This window comes from Xenia sp. Carnegie-2017, unplaced genomic scaffold, assembly GCF_021976095.1.
Source record: "Xenia sp. Carnegie-2017 unplaced genomic scaffold, XeniaSp_v1 HiC_scaffold_25, whole genome shotgun sequence".
In the NCBI taxonomy this organism is placed as follows: domain Eukaryota; kingdom Metazoa; phylum Cnidaria; class Anthozoa; order Malacalcyonacea; family Xeniidae; genus Xenia; species Xenia sp. Carnegie-2017.
In genome coordinates this window covers 6,809,060-6,825,329 of record NW_025813488.1, presented here as the reverse complement: position 1 = coordinate 6,825,329, position 16,270 = coordinate 6,809,060, and the positions used below count along the sequence as shown (strand labels likewise).

The window sequence follows — 16,270 nt, the reverse complement described above, 5'->3', positions numbered from 1 at the left end:
ATGTGTTTTTGTTTCTTTTTTATTCATGCTTTCCTTCAAATACTAACACGACACTTGTCGAATATTGAATTAAAAACACGCTCCGAATATTTCAAAATATATACACAAAGACTTAGGGAATAAAGTGAAAAAAAATCCACGAGTGAAAGCAAAATTACCTGGGAACTTCTAAAATAACGAGGTTTCTGTATTTAAAAAGTGCTCCTACAAGGATGTTGATTGTATTATAAACAGACAAATGACAAAACGTCTGCCGTTTTTCGCAAAAACGATTATCATATTAACGATCTTCTATAAACATGCCGTAAATATGATACAAGATTTCCGGAAACCACGCCAATTAAATCTGTAAACAATATGTATATGCACGACGATGAAATAACAACTTCAACACACACAACGCTTACTTGATTGTAGGGGGAACATACTCTGTCAATATCAAATTCAAAGTGAAAGAAAAGCAGCGCACCATATTATCTAGGGTCTCACTATGATAATCAAAAGGCATTTCCAAAACGTCTATCCTTCATTTGTCTATGGATTCCTTATTCTTACAAGTTTGATGAAAGTACATCCAATGGCCAATGCTGGTGATTTGGGGAAAATGTGCAACTCGACTCAAACAAACCAGACAAATTGCACAAGGAATGAGACTGGTTCTCGTAATCAAAGTGATGTAAGTTTATAAACAAAAACTCTATTGTATGTAACTGCAAAAATCATTTTATTTGGTCTGATGAATTAATTTAAAGTCAATGAAATGTTTTGTTGACTGGAAAGAAATGCATTCAAAGAAATGAGGTAGGTGCAAAAAAATCTTATATTAAAAAAAGTCAGAAAGCCACAATAGTCTAACTGAAGTCATTGGGTAAAAGTCATCTTATTGAACAACCTTATAATTTTTGCATTTATTATTTCCTTTATGCAATTTTTATGGCATTATCAGAAGTTGGTTTACGCCAAGCCTGAAACTGAATACGTTTAAAAGGAAAGATTTTTCTATCAAAAACACGCGGAACTTTAGTGCTTTTATTTTAGATACAAACTTCTTCACAGTATAATGTGCAGTGATTTTAGAATTATTTGCAACATTTCCAATATATAAAAGACCACCATCAACTACAATAATTGTACCTCTTCATAATTTCTGTAAGTTATTTATTATCATATGCTCCATCTCGAAATCAAATAATCTTAAGTGTTCACAATATTTTAATACATGTCACGCAAAAAGAGACTTAGAATAAAAATCATATGATAAATAATCATATCAAATCCTCGTGTCAAGCGCAGCAGAAATGATTTCCGTTTCACAATTTGTGAATTCTTTGTTGCTGTCCAACTTCTGTAAAAATCTCCACATTCCCCCTTTTGCTAGCACGTAATATTCAGCAAAGACTACAGAAAAACGCAGTTTTGTGAGTTCGTATTTGAAATTTTTATAACTCATTCACGAAGCCTTGAGGTGTATCCGCTTCTGAAATGCTTCCGTATTCTGTAATTCGTAACACTTGCTGAGTGCAAAACTTGCACACTTGCAGTGGAAAACTACGTCTAAAAGAAATGAAATAGACTGACAAGAGATAAAGCATTGAACTAATGCATTTCCAAAATTCTTGCAATTTTCTTCTCCACCATTGAGAAATATGACAGTTTACAATGCATTTAAAATTTTCATATGTTTCATTGAAGAACAAACCCAAGAACAGTATCTCGTTTGGTTACGAAACATTAATAACAACAATGGTGGTCTCCACAGTTGGTGTCCTTACAAATGGTCTTCTTATTGTTGTTATTGTGAAGGATCCTTTAAACAAATTAAGACGAGGACCGTGGATTACCATCTTAAGCTTATCTATAGCTGACATCAGTGCATCTTTGTCCCAATTCATGATTGTTGGACTGGGTAGATTGTTCGAGGTCAAACCATCAGAAGCTGTCATTTATTCTGTCCTTTTCTTTTGGATGTTTGGGGCTGCGGGCTCATTTTTTCACTTGACATCACTCACATGGCAAACTTACATGATTGCAAATTATCCCATACGTTGCCGACAGATGTTGTCTACCAGAAAAATATACATATTATGCGTGACTGTTTGGTTGATTGCCATTGGCATGGCATTTGGTGAACTCATATCAATTTTTGACGAGAAATTTGACCACGTTATGTACACTTATATCACGCTATATGCTGTTTTGGAGATTGCTGTTTTACTTCAGATCATTTTGAAGTGTTTCATACTTAAGGTTGTATTGCAAAGTCGACAAGACACTAAAGTAAATGCTGAACAGCACAACACTAAACACCTTGAAATTCTAAAGGCAATCATTCTGCTGAATGTCTTATTACTGGTAACTGCATTTCCTTATTTTGTCGCCAAACAAGTGGAGTTTATTCAAAGGCTTGGAAAAATACAAGGTGAATTGGCTGGACGTTTTTCTTACTACTACGAACCAGTTGCCATGGTGAATTTCGCTGTCAATCCAATTGTGTATGCACTGAGGCTTCCAGATTATCGAAACAGTATGACGGCGTTGTTTAGAAAGAAGAATACTGTTTTTACTCCAACATCCCAGTCAACGACCTTTTCCTTCCGGTCCACCAATGAAACATTTGCGATGTAACTACATTCATCGTTGATAACTTTATGATTAATATATAAATATTTTATTTGGTTATAGTATAGGTAATATTAGCATAGTTTTGAAGGAAAGATGATAGAAAAACAAACTATCATGATTTGTAGCGAGATTTAACTGACTAAAATTTACAGCCAACTTTTTGACTTTTCTTTTCATGAGAAAGATCAGCAGTGTAATCCTTTTTTAACGGTACATATCATTAATCAAATAAACCTTGAACTTAGAGACGTTACAGATTTGCTTAATGCTTCGATAAAAAATTTGAAAGAAAAAATGAGTCTTGCTTGTTTGTTAAGTTTTCTATAGCTTGTTGAAAAAATAACAACAAACTTACTTCATAAATCGGCTGCTACTTGGTGGTTATATTGGAAAACAAAACTTCGGTATAAACAGAACTTCGTTCCATCGCTCAAAGAGTAAGTTGATCTGTTCAAGATAAAGAAAATGTGTACGCAGCTAACGTACAGTCGCAAGTGCACGGACAGATAAATACAGAATCCTTTCATCGCAGGCATATGAGCCAAAAGAAACGATAACGATGAACCATCAAAATGAAATTTGCATAGTTTTTATTCTACTTGCGTTATGATGAAAAGTTTGCTTACACAAAAAATTCTTGCGATGACCCATAGCACAAACTTACATTGTGTGCTGAAACAGGAAATTTTGCTATAGCATTTATTAGTACGTTATTCTTAACATTGAACGAATTTATGTTTTGAAATATGACAAATTAAGATACCTACAACAAAGACTTTGCTAAGAATTCTCAATAACATGAGACCAACCTGGGCCCTGGTAAAGCCATAACTTTTTAATAACAACAAGACATTCTGCACACGAATAAAATTTATTTTGGTGAATGAATCAGTTCACTGCAATATTGAAGAAAGTAGAATTCAATACATAACGTGGAGGGACATTCGTTTCACTCTCTTCATCAATGTACAGCCAATCTCCATTTTCTTCTTTGCCTGTACTTCCTGTATACAAAGGAAGTTTGTGTACATCTTCATGATGCCCAGCCCAAGTTTTAAAGTAGTCGGACGTAGCCGTTAAGCTACTTCGGAGGTCAACACCAACCCAGAAGAATATTTGTTTTGTCTGTTTCAAAACACCATATACATACACGCGGTCTTAATTTACCATACCATATAAGACATTTTATTTTGCTATCAGTTGAGTATTTGTGAGAAAATGAGTTAAAAACGCATCACACGACGAACGCGAGAGTTGTTTTTCTTTATAATATCCAAAACGTATTGTAAGAAGGCCAGCAGACGACAAAGAAGTTAGTCGTGGAGGTATATAATAATTATTATTTGTAATAGCAGGATAACTGCGTTTTAACAAACCCTGTCGTTCGTTTGAGCTGATAGTACGATTAATAAAACATTTCGACATGTGGCTTATCGAATCCTTTTAAACCAAATTTTAGTCTTTGATTCATGTAATACCAGACTTTGTACACTTCAAATTAGATTTTTGTATAAGTCAATTCTATTACTTTTTTAGACAGGTGGAACTCGGCGTACATTTCCTTACATAAAATCAATTTCTGAGGTCACGCTATGGTACCTGTACAATATGTTTATAGATACGTTGTTTTGATATGTTTGTTGAATGTATATCCTGTGCCAGTGGTCAAAGCTAGCGACAATTCTATCAAAATGTGCAATTCGCATAAAATAGATCAAATAAATTGCATAAGGAATTCCCCCGTTTCGCAAAATAATACAAAAGTAAGTATTATATAAAAAGTATTATAAGTCATGAAAATAAACTCGAGTGCTTTGTTGACTGCAAAGAGAAATGCATTCAAAGAAATACATACAAGCATACGAGAAAAACGTACACGCGTTTGCTCTTTTGTATTACACAACAACGTTACATGCAGTGATTTTATCATGAAATTTGACATTTTGAGAATAAGCAAAGCTATTATGTGCAGTTCATTTAATTAGCATTTTGTGGCTTCATGGTAAGCTGTAAAGATAAACATTGCTATCCAAAGTTATTTGGCAAAATCAAATAAGTGTATGATAAAACATGCATAAAACGATTTCACCAATATCTCCGAATACGAACGAAAAATATCAAAAAGATACGAGAAATTGTTTAGAATTACCATTATTTTATGCATATTTACAATATCAAGTCATTTTCACTTGCTTGCTTTCTTCAAGAGTTCAAGAGTACCAGGCAAAAGACAAGATCTGCATATCTCTCATGCATATCAAGAACTTAATTTTTTTATATGTACCGAGATATGATATTTTCATCAATTTCTTCTCTGTGTAATGAACTAGGCAACTACATGATATTCAACATTGTTTGTTCCTCGTGAAATTGGAATTTTCATAGAAACAGCAAAGCTTGTGTTGTTTGCCTTGATAAGAACAAAACATAAAAATTACAACATTCCTCAAATTATGTTTACTTTATGTAGTGGCGTAAAAGAAAGCCCGTATATTTGGTCTTGCTATGCGAATATATCACTGTTCACACACAGTGGAAACTGAAAAATCCGTTCCTACAAAAATAATGGCAATGTTCTCAAACTCATATATAAGACTAAAACTTAAAAGCTTATGCAAAAGTCGGTGATAGTAAAACGACATCATTTTAAGTTTGGTCATCATTTGCAACATAAACATAAGCATAAGAAGAATTTACAGTTGATAATCTTTTGCAGTTATGCTCATGTTTATACTTTTGCCGAAAGTGAGAACCAGGATTTGAGCGTTATAATTTAGTTCCTCGTCTAAAAAGAACAAATTTTTATTTTTAAAAATATTTCAGCTTAAAATAAACATATATTTATGTATTTAATATGAAACCGAAGAAAAGTTTCTCAATTCCTCAAGAAACATTAATAACAACAATGGTGATCTCCACAGTTGCTGTCCTTACAAATGGTCTTCTTATTGTTGTTATTGTGACGGATCCTTTAAGCAAACTAAGACGAGGACCGTGGATTACTATCTTAAGCTTATCTATAGCTGATTTCACTGCATCTTTGTCCCAATTCATGATTGTTGGATTGGGTAAATTGTTCGAGGTCAAACCATCAGAAGCTGTCATTTATTCTGTCCTTTTCTTTTGGATGTTTGGGGCTGCGGGCTCATTTTTTCACTTGACATCACTCACATGGCAAACTTACATGATTGCAAAGTATCCCAAATACAGACAACAAATGTTATCTACGAAGAAAATTTACATATTATGCGCCACAGTTTGGTTGATTGCCATTTGCATGGCATTTGGTGAACTCACATCAATTTACAGCAAGAAAATTGAACAGCTTATGTACACGTATATCACAGTATATGCTGTCTTGGAAATCGCTGTTTTACTTCAGATCATATTGAAATGTTTCATACTTAAGGTTGTATTGCAAAGTCGACAAAACACTAAAGTAAATGCTAAACAGTACAACACTAAACACTTTGAAATTGTAAAGGCAATCATTGTGTTGAATGTCTTATTACTGGTAACTGCATTTCCTTATTTTGTCGCCAAACAAGTGGAGTTTATTCAAAGGCTTGGAAAAATACAAGGTGAATTGGCTTGGCGTTTTTCTTACTACTACGAACCAGTTGCCATGGTGAATTTCGCTGTCAATCCAATTGTGTATGCACTGAGGCTTCCAGTTTATCGAAACAGTATGAAGGCGTTGTTTAAAAAGACTAGAATTGTTTCCATTCAAAAACCAGGGCATTCAATCTTTTCACTTCGTACTAGTGCTAGTAAACCTGTATGATAGATAATATGTTCTAAACTCAATTTGATTAAAAATGTACGAATAGTGCTAATAGTTTTTATTGGAAGAATAAATTCCAAAGTGACAAACAACTGTGTGGTAAAAAAAAATTATAACAATTATTACAGCAATACTTATCACTTTTTTGATTCTACGTAACTTCAAAAGCGAGAGAATAATTGTGAATACTTTAATGAGACCACAAATTAAGTAAAGCACGTACATCAGGTACCTGGAAATATAGCAGTTTTGCTGAGATGAAAACCTTGACAAAAAGAAGAAAGATTTGTTATTTTCATCTTGGTATATTTGAAATGACAGCGAAAAGTACGTATAGGAATTTGTGGGAGGGAGTAAGGCCAATATAAGCCTCTTGAGAGCTGAAATTAAATGTTTCTTTGCACTATAACAACAATGCTACACAAACTATCCCCCTTCTTCTGGAGAATATTGCAACAAAAAAGGTGGGGCCAATTATCGTTTCCACCCGTTTACAGGAAATGAATTTTTAAAATCACTCACGTATGTGGGATGTACATGTGAATCCACCACATGCATGTGGACGTCACAAGGCCACTTTAAAAGAAAGCGGATTCAAAAATATCGAGATACGTGTTGACGGGTCATAAACATTATACCGACTGTATGAATACAAGTGATCAAATTGCATTAAACCATTCAGTCAATGCCAATCATCCCAGAGACAAGAAATTAGAACAGTTGATTAAACTGTCTGAGATCTCACTATGGTACTCTCACGATATTTCCAAAACGTCTATCCTTCCTTTATTTACGGATTCCTTATTCTTACAAGTTTGATCTCAGTATATCCAGTGACCAATACTGGTGATTTTTTGGAAACGCGCAATTCGACTCAACCAAATCATATAAATAACTCAAGGAATTCATCTGGTTTACGCAATCAAAGTGCTGTAAGTATATAATCTACTGCAGTTATATTTTTCTACCGATTGTATCAATATCTCATAGTACAAACGTTAAACATGTATAGATACAATTAAGAACTAGGAGATGTTCAAACTTTAAAATGTTGGCGACAATGTGGTAGTCATAAAAAAATTCTCAAGTTGCTTATACAAACCAGACTTCTAAAAAATGCTGAAAATCCAGTTTCAAATATCAATCTTTTCACAAAACGTTGAATGTTTGAAATCGCTCTCACTATTTATACGATTTTGAATAAAAATTAAGAGGCGAGTGTCCAGATAAATAGTTTTCTATTTAACGATACCATCAAGAATATAAAATTAAAACGTAGCGTCATCAAAGTGCTTTTTCCAGGAAAAGATCTATCCACAATTGTAGATTTTTGAATGTGTCATGTAAGTCAATTTCTCTAGTTGCTTCTAAATAGTCAGGACCTAACTTTCCTGACCTAAACGCATTACGTGTAATGAAGTGCGCAGTTCAGTAGAGTGCCTTCACAGTAATGAGCGAAGAAAATTCATCAAGCAACTAGTTCATGATTCTCAGTGTACGACTGTAAAAATTACCATTTATCTATGTGCAATTATGAATGTATATGAAAACATTTGACGTCTTTTCCTTTTTCTATATTTCATATGAAGCCCATGAAAAGTTTTTCACTTAGCTATGAAAGATTAATAACAACGATGGTGGTCTCCACAATTGGTGTCCTAACAAATGGTCTTCTTGTTGTTCTTATTCTTGTAGATCCGCTTAACATACTAAAACAAGGAAGGAGGATTACAATCTTAAGCTTATGCATAGCTGATTTTACTGCAACTTTATCACAATTCATGATTGTTGGATTGGGTAGATTGTTCGAGGTCAAACCATCAGAAGCTGTCATTTATTCTGTCCTTTTCTTTTGGATTGCGGGCTCATTTTTTCACTTGACATCACTCACATGGCAAACTTACATGATTGCAAAGTATCCCAAATACAGACAACAAATGTTATCTACGAAGAAAATTTACATATTATGCGCCACAGTTTGGTTGATTGCCATTTGCATGGCATTTGGTGAACTCACATCAATTTTTGTCGAGAAATTTGACCACGTTATGTACACTTATATCACGCTATATGCCGTTTTGGAGATTGCTGTTTTGATCCAGGTTATTGGGAAGTGTTTAATACTTATAGTAGTATGGCAAAATCAATAAAACACGACAGTAAATGCTAAACAGCAGAATAGAAAACATCTGGAAATGGTAAAGACAATTATCTTGCTAAATATCCTATTACTGGTAACTGCGTTTCCTTTTTTTGTGGCCAAACAAGTGGAGTTTATTCAAAGGCTTGGAAAAATACAAAGTGAATTGGCTGGGCGTTTTTCTTACTACTACGAACCAGTCGCCAAGGTGAATTTCGCTGTCAATCCAATTGTGTATGCACTGAGGCTTCCCGATTATCGAAACAGTCTGAAGGCGTTGTTTAAAAAGAACAGTTTTATTTCTACTGATACAGCACAGCAATCGACAACCTCGTTCCGTTCTGCTGATGAAACGATTGCTTTGTAGATAATATGCGTTGATTAATATGCATTTATAATCATATATAACTTGATTACAAATATATATAATGATTATGTTTTTAATATAGGTAATAACATAAACTTTAGTAGAATTTGTAGTTATACTTTTGTGTAATTTTTAGTGTAATGTTTGGATTTGTAGCCAATTTAGCCTGCAACAAACTATTTTGATAACCACATCAAAACATAGTACAATATCGTATCTAATAATACGTTGTCCTCCTTGCTGCTTATTTACATCTTTACGAAGAAATTCTCTACATTGAATTTAGCGTGAGCTGAAGCTTTGTGTAACAGGTAAAACTTGGCAGCTTTGTTGCATCGAAAATTTCACAAGAAAAGCAAGTTGCCCTTACAGACTTAACTTCTTTCAAAATGGCAGAACGTTTTTATTGATAAAACAGCATGGTCAGCAATCAGCATGTATTTGAAAATTCAGGCAGAATCGTTTTTAATAATACTTTATAGTTTGCAAGAAAAAGTATGTTTAAAAATCTATCAATATGTAGCATTTTATCTGCACTAGCAAAAAGAGGAAGGATGAAATGAGCATAGTCTTAAAATTCACACATACACATTATATTTTCATACAATTATATTTGTATAATTTTAGTGTTTGATAGAATAAGCTGATAATAAACGAACAATGAACAATACACTTTAATGAATACATTTATTTATTGTCCATAAAGATTTTTGAACGTCTTCCTTTACAAAACATTACTCTAGATAAACGACATCCTCTTTTTTTCATATGGTGACGCAGCTGACGCTTTTCCTTTTTGTTTTCCAGTTCAATTGGATTCTCCAAAGATTCGCCATTCAACCACAACCATTTTGCACAGCAGGAAGAAAAAAAACACAATATGAAGAAAAGAACAAGGCCATATTTCAACCCTTTCATACTTTACACAACAGCCCAAGAGAAGCTTGACGTCCAATTCTTCAAGTTTCAAAGTAGATTTACTGCCAGTACATCATTCCTATGGCACAGCTATATTTATACCATCAAGCATCAAGTGTTTTTAAACACAGACATCAAGCTTCTTAACAGCTTGAGTTAACTAAATGGATTCGTGCTGTTCTTAGTTTGGATAATACCTTTCAAAGTCTTTAAGCAACAAGAGAACACTTGACAGAAAAAAAATGATGAGAACTGAAAGCCGTGTCCTATTACTATATGTTGCTTTATTGGTTAAATGGGTATTCAGTGTTCTATGTTTTGCCAATAATTTCGCTATTGTTTGGTTCATTTTAGACACAGCTTGAGCATAATTATATTTTGTATCGGTGTTCAACTGCATTGAAGCATCAAGTGCTTTTATAAACTGTAGTGACAACGTGTGTTAAGTACGTAGCGTTGCCAGATGGAATAGAATCTTCTAACTTTGCAAAACAGCATTCGCAAAAAATGAACATTCGAAACTACTTGTTTTTTACATACGAAATTTTTTGTCTGAGTAATCTTCACATGCTCCTTTAAATAAAATCGTTACAGTTGTACGTGTGTGAAATAAATTTTCATATTTTTATTAAATCATTAATGACTTTGAGCTGACCTACACAATTTTAGCCTTACTTGTGATAAACAAAGTACATAAATCAGTTCCTGTTATACAGATGCTACAGTTCCATTAAATAGAGTGCTCATACAGTATAATCACCGCATTTTTAATCAATAACAGCTATTTTAGTTATTTCTTGTTGGAAAATATCTTCAATCATAAATCCCCACGTAAAGGCGCTGAAAATGTAGTAAATAGGGGTTATATAATCTATACATATATACATGCTCATTATATGTTGGCCTATTGCATTTTCTAATTTTAGCTTTAACTTCATAACGTAAGAATAATGTATTACATGATATTACTGTCATCCTATATGCTCATTGTCTATATAGTTAGTAAAACTATATAGTAGAATTCCCAGAATTCATGTAATCTTAGAACTCTCTATGAAAAGTTCATGACATAACATATAAGTTCATTTTGACTTCTTGTAATGTCAGCTGTTTTTTAAATGCTCTGAGCAATTAAAACATTAGAGAGTCATATATAGTTGCGCATGAGATGCGTCAAAACTCTATGCATGTGATGGACATGACGGATCGTAGAACTAAAAATACTTTTTTGTTTGTTTTATAAATATTTTAAAGGCGTCGTTCAGTTTGGACTATTCAAGTAGAAAAAGATGTTTGAATGTTAAAACCTAAAATATAGTGTAAGAACAAAGAGTGTTTGATTGTTGTCTTCAACTAATTTTTTATTATTTTTTGCTTTTCCATCTAAAATTCAACGACGAACAAACCCATGTATACATGTTTGACTTTGAAAAACGGAATTATTTTTGTCATGTATAGACTCTGTCTTACGGTCACCTTTCATAGTTCTATAAGCACAATTGTATTTTCTAGTTGACATAGAATTTTTTCTTTTTCCTTTTAAATCTGCTAATCTTTATAATCTTCTTGTGAATGCTGTCATGGAAAAGATTATTTCACACCGTACTCTCCACAAATTGGTCTTAAAATTCATAAATAACACAAACAATTTCATCTCAACCATTCTCAATTCTCAACTATGAACTTTGATAATACACTGGACACCAGTTTGTGGGCACAGATGCAATCAAAGTATCTAAGCACCTGCGTAAAGGCAAGTTAATTACAACTTGCCACACAATAATCTGATCAGACATCATACCATCAGACTTTGTGCCTGCAAAGCCAGTGAAAGGTACTTCTCATAAAACCTCCAAATCTAAATACGCTTTGTGTGATAAATTAAATATTACATGATATGTCATCTTGCTATAATCGACATTTGACTGTCTCCATGACAAATATGCACAATGTTTGAATTGTCTCCCCTGCAAAATCTCTAATCGTCTTATTTGAGTGAAAGTAGTAATGGAAAATGGGAAAAAAGACTTATCTGATATACACACGAAGAGCAAAATCATTAAACTTATTTTTGAAGAGTCATTCAAAAGAGTCATTCATGAAGACTTATTCAGTAAAAGCTGCCATTGATCAAAATGACGGCATAAGATGCAAACGAATTGCTAAAAGGACTAGGGTGAAGAATTGTGAAAACCCTCAATATTTAGCTCGGGATGAATGGATTAGAGGGTAGTTAGCGATCGTGTGAGTTGGTCTGTTAAGGACTTAAACTTTAAATTAGGAGTAGGTTATCGTATATGACGGTGGTGTGTATGCAAAATCATTGGAAACCATTCAAGAATAGCCTTAGAATCAGAGGTACGAGAGTCAGAAACACTGATTGTAATTACTTAACATTACTCACTATGTCTAACGATGGTAGATTAATTAAAATCATTTTGAAGAATTGAATATTAAAGAAATAGCAATATTCGTCTTGTGTACAAAGGTGTGGCTGTTTGTATTAGTTTCAGTGTTGATGACATTTTTATACACTATATCTTATACATTGATTACTGATATTTTTCAACGTCTTTCTTATTAATCTCTCGTGTTTTGCATCATTTACATGATAATTTGACTTATCAGAAAAAGATTATTTCGTGGCATAATACATTTCATAAGTCAATAGAAAGTTGTCAAACTCTGTTGGGGTGAAAACATACACTTTAAAAGATTATTGTTACTTTGCATAATTATTCAAAATGTGTTTTTAATATGTCAAAAGAAAAGTGTTTTTGTCATTGTGCGCCAAGACTCTTGAAAGAAGAACATCAGGTAAGAGAGTGATTACACAAAACATAAACTAGTTTTAGTTAAAAAGATTTGTAAACGGAGACAAAAGTTTTACCATTATGTATGTGCATGCAATTCTCTATACATTGCTTATAATTTTCACAAATCCTTAATTCTACTCAAGTTACGGCAAACGTTGTCAATACATTCGCACAGACGGAAATTTCCTCTTGCAATTAATGCCGAATAAAATGTATTCTCAGTTGATTTATTCACACCTGTGTTTATAAATATTTTTTTCTATTATATAACATGATATGTCAAAGAAAATCGTTGTTGAGAAAAAATCTCATTTTGTACACTACAAAATGATGTCCTAGTCAATGTTACTATTAGCTACGAGCAAAAAAGCAAGGGATGTTTCGATTTTTTCTCAACTCACCTCGATGTGAGTGGCGGTTTGATACCATGCTACACAATGCATATCCAATTATATTTTCACGATACTAGCTAAGCTGTTTTCCAAAAATTGTTTGTTGATCATGTTGAAGAGTGATCTGGTGTGTACAGGTTTGTTGATCGTTGCAAAATGTATCGGCAAGGACTTGTATTTGCTGTCAAATAATTAGAAACGTGAATGTGATGAATGTTTTTTAGTTGTATGGGATATCGAATTTTTGTTCCAACGTTTTATGGTCTAAATTGACATTAGCATTTTACCTCTTAACTGATGTAACTTTTCCTCATGCATCACAAGATTCTGATTTGGATGAAATTTTTGCATTAGTAATTTGAATTCTTTGCTTGCTGGTAAATGCATTTGATTTTAATGGGGTCATAATGTAGTTAAAAATGTTATATAGGTTTCAGCAAGGTTTGCGTCAGTTAACACTAAAAAATTAATGTTTCTAACGTTTTATTAAGGAATACTGCCTATAGTGACATTCGTTAACTTTCTGCGGAAGAGTTGTGAGGTTATTCATTTTATCAATCATTTGTCGCACATGATTTACGTCCAGCAGGGTGAATCATGATTCTAAGAAGCTATTACGTCTACTTTTAATGTGCCCTCTCAGCATAATTAACATAATCAACATTAGTCTTGCGTACTTTAAGTAAGTGGATTTTGTCTGCATTGATCAAGTTAATCATATTTTGACTAATGGACAAATTTTTTAAAGTGTAAGCTTCGTTAAGTGTATGCTTGTTGATGTACAAACTGCGTCATGCATAAACATCCTTGGTAAATGAATCATGTGCATTGAATTCTATTTCATCTTCCAAATCAATTATTTTGATTTAGAAACGTTCAAGGTCTTGCATGAATTACATTTGACGCTTCTAGTGTTGATTTCAAATCGCCTGCTCAAATAAACATATCCGACACGTGAAAAGCAGCTGCACAGGCAAACTGATAAGATTGAATAATTTTCATGGCATGTGAAAGTGGTGCTCATTTTGATGATGAAGTCATTTTGTAATGCACAGTAACATTCTCTGAATATTTGGCTCTGGTTTTGTTTTGTCCTAAAGACACTTCGACGTTGTTTTCGTCATTTTTTTGGCATTGTCAGATTTCTTTAAAATCTGTCACTCATTCATTAAAGTTAATGGGTGAATGTGTCTGGGTCACTGCGTAGGATGATTGATCTCATTCGCAGTAAAACATCTTATTATAGCTGTGCAAATGATTCTCGAATGAAACTCCCAGTTAAAGGGACCTTATCTACATTTAACGTGTCTTCGTCATGATGCAAAATTCGACACACTGAGCCATCTCCATCTTCAACAACAGCATTAGAAGGCAATAGTTAATCACACCTTAATAATGGAATTATATTTACTTAATAAAAATTTTACAAGCAGATTAGAATTTTCATCACGTATAATATAAACGTTAGATGGATGTCAATGAAATACAAAGAATACCATACATAAGGCAAAAGTTTTCACTATTCGATTAAACAATGAACAAGGTATGATGTTCTCATTGAATATTTGACAACTACTCGCTAAAGACAAGGATGGGGCAGTCTTTGCGGTTATTAAAATTTGTGATTACCATATGCATTTAATCACGAATTTCAACACTCTTTATTATGCATCACGTATATTTAACTACTCGTTTTGTGTTACACAACTTAAGTTACCTGAGATATTTCCATTATCAAAACAGTGTATGATAATCTTGTTTACTAATGTGTTTTTGTTTCTTGTTTATTCATGCTTTCCTTCAAATACTAACACGACACTTGTCGAATATTAAATTAAAAACACGCTCCGAATATTTCAAAATATATACACAAAGATTTAGGGAATAGAATGAAAAAAAATCCACGAGTGAAAGCAAAATTACATGGGAACTTCTAAAATAACGAGGTTTCTGTATTTAAAAAGTGCTCCTACAAGGATGTTAAATGTATTATAAACAGACAAATGACAAAACGTCTGCCGTTTTTCGCAAAAACGATTATCATATTAACGATCTTCTATAAACGCGCGGCAAGTTCACCAGTGTGCGGCGGGCTTAACATTTTCTATAAACATGCCGTAAATATGATACAAGATTTCCGGAAACCCACCCCAAATAAATCTGTAAACAATTTGTACGTGCACGACGATGAAATAACAACTTCAACACACACAACGCTTACTTGATTTTAGGGGGAACATACTCTGTCAATATCAAATTCAAAGTGAAAGAAAAGCAGCGCACCATATTATCTAGGGTCTCACTATGATAATCAAAAGGCATTTCCAAAACGTCTATCCTTCCTTTGTCTATGGATTCCTTATTCTTACAAGTTTGATGAAAGTACATCCAATGGCCAATGCTGGTGATTTGGGAAAAATGTGCAACTCGACTCAAACAAACCAGACAAATTGCACAAGGAATGAGACTGGTTCTCGTAATCAAAGTGATGTAAGTTTATAAACAAAAACTCTATTGTATGTAACTGCAAAAATCATTTTATTTGGTCTGATGAATTAATTTAAAGTCAATGAAATGTTTTGTTGACTGGAAAGAAATGCATTCAAAGAAATGCGGTAGGTGCAAAAAAATCTCATATTAAAAAAAGTCAAAAAGCCACAATAGTTTAACTGAAGCCATTGGGTAAAGTCATCTTATTGAATAATCTTATAATTCTTGTATTTATTATTTCCTTTATGCGATTTTTATGACATTATCATAAGTTGGTTTACCCCATGCCTCAAACTGAATACGTTTAAAAGGAAAGATTTTTCTAACAAAAAACACGCGGAACTTTAGCGCTTTTATTTTAGATACAAACTTCTTCACAGTATAATGTGCAGTGATTTTAGAATTATTTGCAACATTTCCAATATTTATAAGACCACCATCAACTACAATAATTGTACCTCTCCATAATTTCTGTAAGTTATTTATTATCATATGCTACATCTCGAAATCAAATAGTCTAAAGTGTTCACAATATTTTAATACATGTCACACAAAAAGAGACTTAGAACAAAAATCATATCAAATCTTCGTGTCAAGCGCAGCAGAAATGATTTCCGTTTCACAATTACATTTGCGAATTCTTTGTTGCTGTCCAACTTCTGTAGAAGTCTCCACATTCCCCCTTTTGCTAGCATGTAATATGCAGCAAAGACTGCAGAAAATGGCAGTTCTGCGAGTTCG

At 33.1% G+C, this 16,270-nt stretch overlaps 2 protein-coding genes and 1 long non-coding RNA gene across 10 annotated transcripts in view; all 3 read left to right on the top strand.

The window, feature by feature from the left end:
- The window catches only part of LOC124453058 (P2Y purinoceptor 4-like), an 82,150-nt gene extending 76,918 nt beyond the window's left edge, over positions 1-5,232 (top strand). Inside the window, exon 3 of one of the 3 annotated variants that reach the window (XR_006950947.1) lies at positions 5,093-5,232. The gene's annotated coding sequence lies outside the window, so the exon portion shown is untranslated. Of the gene's footprint in view, positions 1-4,829; positions 5,018-5,092 lie in introns of those variants that run through there. The other 2 variants (XR_006950943.1, XR_006950942.1) reach the window with 2 other exon arrangements.
- Positions 1-16,270, top strand: part of LOC124453063 (cannabinoid receptor 1-like) — a 29,528-nt gene that overhangs the window by 11,832 nt on the left and 1,426 nt on the right. The window contains exons 2-4 of one of the 6 annotated variants that reach the window (XM_047003780.1): positions 418-676; positions 1,693-2,022; positions 5,807-6,498. In XM_047003780.1, the coding sequence (XP_046859736.1) occupies positions 491-676; positions 1,693-2,022; positions 5,807-6,406 (1,116 nt within the window). In that variant the 5' untranslated portion in view covers positions 418-490 and the 3' untranslated portion in view covers positions 6,407-6,498. Of the gene's footprint in view, positions 1-417; positions 677-1,692; positions 2,033-5,806; positions 6,499-12,574; positions 12,649-15,270; positions 15,530-16,270 lie in introns of those variants that run through there. The other 5 variants (XM_047003779.1, XM_047003782.1, XM_047003781.1 and 2 more) reach the window with 5 other exon arrangements.
- On the top strand, positions 6,862-9,137 carry LOC124453091. The gene is made up of 2 exons (XR_006950981.1): positions 6,862-7,338; positions 8,102-9,137. It is a non-coding gene; the product is annotated as an uncharacterized LOC124453091 (long non-coding RNA).